The sequence below is a fragment of the Teleopsis dalmanni genome, chromosome 2 (assembly GCF_002237135.1).
Source record: "Teleopsis dalmanni isolate 2A chromosome 2, ASM223713v2, whole genome shotgun sequence".
NCBI classification, from domain to species: domain Eukaryota; kingdom Metazoa; phylum Arthropoda; class Insecta; order Diptera; family Diopsidae; genus Teleopsis; species Teleopsis dalmanni.
In genome coordinates, this window is record NC_051847.1 from 36141909 (window position 1) to 36145063 (window position 3155).

A 3155-nucleotide genomic window follows, 5' to 3' on the forward strand; every position below is an offset into this window, starting at 1 on the left:
AAATTTTGAGCTCACGTGATAGAGAAGATATAAAAACCAACATGTGGTATGGTTGAACTAATAAGATGCGCGGAGTATGAATATTTTGACATGAGATTTAGTTAAAATCGGATTAAATCAATCAAATTTTTTTTCTGAGTGTAGAAATATAAGTGGTTAATATGTTATGTTAATAATTTTTTTAATAAATATATTCCTCTAATATCTGATATTCTTTTGTAAAATATTAGATTTCTAAATGTAATATATTATCTGTAAATGTTATGCATATGTAACTCATTACAAAGGTTAATATATACTTCATATATCTTAAAATAAAATTTTTTTAAAATCGAATACAACCAATGCCAAAACAAACTATTTAAATTAAAATAAATTTTTCTATTAATTAAAAAATTTTGAACAACCTAAAATGGAAAAGCATTCATCAAATTAGTTGGCTACATCGGTACGGCACTCTCTCCTACACACATATCCAGTTTATAGTGTAAATCATAACTTCGACAGTCTTTGGCTCCCCTTTGACATTAGTTTTGTGACTTGGCATAATTGAAAACACCCTTTGCACGTGTTTTACTATTTGAATGTGTTCAATCAGTGAGGAAACAAAACAGGAAATCCCTACACACAACAAAATTCCTAGAAATTCCTTCACTGCAGCACATAAAATAATTCAAAACGTAGTGCTTAGTTTAACCGTAAGGACATGTAAGGATTCAGCGCTCAATTCATAGTGACACTTTTAGTTGATTATCTTACAATGAAAGCATAGTCCAAAAAAAGGAATATTATTATGAATGTATGAAAAAATGGAATTGAATTGAAAAAAGGAGGGAAAGTATAGCAGCTCATAAAAAACGACAGGATACCCCCCGAAAAAAAAAACAAAAATGCAGATAGAAAAATTTAGTAATAAATATTTGAGTTATTTTTGACATGGACACATGTCCCTCTATGAGACTCGACTGCCTGTTAGTGTAAATGACAGCAACAAAATAGGCTATAAATGACACTAAAAATAACAAAAAAAAAATAGAAAAAAAATAAATGTTGGAAGTCAATGTTGAGTGGTAAAAAAGTGTATTATCAGTACGAGAGCCGATTAGGTTTTCAAAGGATAATAAATATTTAAAACAATAAATTCAACTTTAATATGATAAATTAATAATTAAAAAACAATAATGAATTTTTTTCGAATATATTATTTTTTTTTAATAGAACTGTGGTGCAGAAGGTTTAGGTTCCATTCCCAATAAGGTACATTCTAAAGATATGCTGAAAAAATTTTTTAAAACAGGTTTAATGACTCTGTTTTTATAATAAGACTTTAATCAGTATTTAAATTATCTAAAAATGACTACTGATAAACGGTTTTTACATCTGAAAAAATGATTGCTTAAGAGCTTAGGGAAGATTTCAGGTGGTAGTTCTAAAGATTTTTTAGAAACGTGACTATTCCCTGTATATCATATGAGGCTCTAAAATTCAACAAGACACTCTAAAATTTTGCTTTGAAAAATCTATAAAATCCATAAAATCTATATAGAGGTCTAACTCTGTCTGTTATCACAAGGCACCAATAGGTCCAGATTTATGGCCAACCAGAACAACTTAATCTGACGTACTGTTATTCATATTTCTAACATTATTTTGTACTTGTTTGATTTGGTACCCGCAGGTAGAAAACGTTGTAGCGGACATTCGTATCTTCAGTGGAAGGATCAGGTGACGAACTATTTGGGGGCGCTCGGTACTACCAACTGGCGACAGCAAGCCACTGATTGGGCTGGCTGGTGGAGACTACTTGACGTTGCCAAGGATGATTCAGGTCTGTAATGGTTAAGTAAGTAAGAACGTATAGTTTCAACAAATGAGATTTCGGTTTTACAATGTATTGTTCGAAATAATACCGCAAATATATATTGTCAAAGAATATATAATAAGTCAAAATACAGATAATAATGAATTAACTTTATATAATAATTATACATATATAAACAATAACTTTCATAGTTAGCCATGGATAGAGTTTTAATGTTTTGTAGAAAAATAAGTATATTACTATTTGTTCAAATAAAATATGTAAAGCATAGTTAATAAATTTTTTTATACTTCAATTAACCCTTTTTGGCAACTGTTTATTTCCGCTCCAGCGAAATTTCACGTTAATTTTAAAAACTTTTGGACAAAATGGACTTAGGAAGGGTATAACTTTTTTATATATCAAAAATAAGAAATTATTAACTGAATCCCTCAATATTTTTCAGTTTACTGGAGGTGGTGGTGATGTCGACAGGATGCGATTAAATAACCAAAATGTCCCAGATTATTATGACCTGCCCTTAGTTGGTGGATTATACATAACATTTTTATATCCAGAAGTGCAACTGGAGGTTCAGCATAAATTTGAGGATGATGTTCGTTCTCATCATAATCGCCTTAGACGCCAAATGAGTATTCCGGATTGTGCTTTTGATCCTACTCATGATCGTACATTTTTAGACCATGAAGGTGTACTGCATAGTCTTTTTACACCACTAACTTTTAGCCCAGAATTTATACGTAATAATCGTTTGAAGCATTTAAATTTTCAGAGACGCCTCGACATTTTAGTCAAAAAATCATTTCTGATACGAAATACTGAAATAGTCAAAATGGTACACGGGATGGAAAAGGACAAATTTAGAACAATTTATGTTTGCGTGCTTACTCCAGTACTTGGTTTTCTGGCTTGGTACCTGTGGTGATGCTGTGACCTAAATTGTTTTCTTTTTCTAAGCCTCTATTGCTGCTTTTACATACAATAATAGTTGAAATATTAAATAAGAAAATCTTGAAAAAATTATTAATTATAAATTGAAAATTTATTTAAAGTATATGTTAATAGTTATTAACAGTTACTATAAATAAATTTTCGTAATTAAAAATTTAAATTCGACTATTGGGCCATAATATGGAAGGTGTTAAAAATTTTGAAATTTAAAGTGGAAATAAATAGTTAAATTTTATATATAAATATAAATTAAGTATAATTCACAACACAAATTATGGTTTCCTTTCAATTGGATCGGAGATAATTTTTTAAAATGTTTTTTGCTAGTGAAAAGCATTTTTCTACTTTGTCGATCTATGATTTGTCTTAAAGGACTCTGTCT

General features: G+C 29.4%; 1 protein-coding gene across 1 annotated transcript; it reads left to right on the plus strand.

Moving 5' to 3' along the window:
• Positions 1-2087: 2087 nt before the first annotated feature.
• Positions 2088-2859, plus strand: LOC119683454. Its single transcript, XM_038097130.1, has 2 exons — positions 2088-2205; positions 2268-2859. The coding sequence occupies exons 1-2, from the start codon at positions 2191-2193 to the stop codon at positions 2745-2747; spliced, it is 495 nt and encodes a 164-aa protein (XP_037953058.1). The 5' UTR covers positions 2088-2190; the 3' UTR covers positions 2748-2859.
• The last annotated feature ends 296 nt before the right edge of the window (positions 2860-3155 follow it).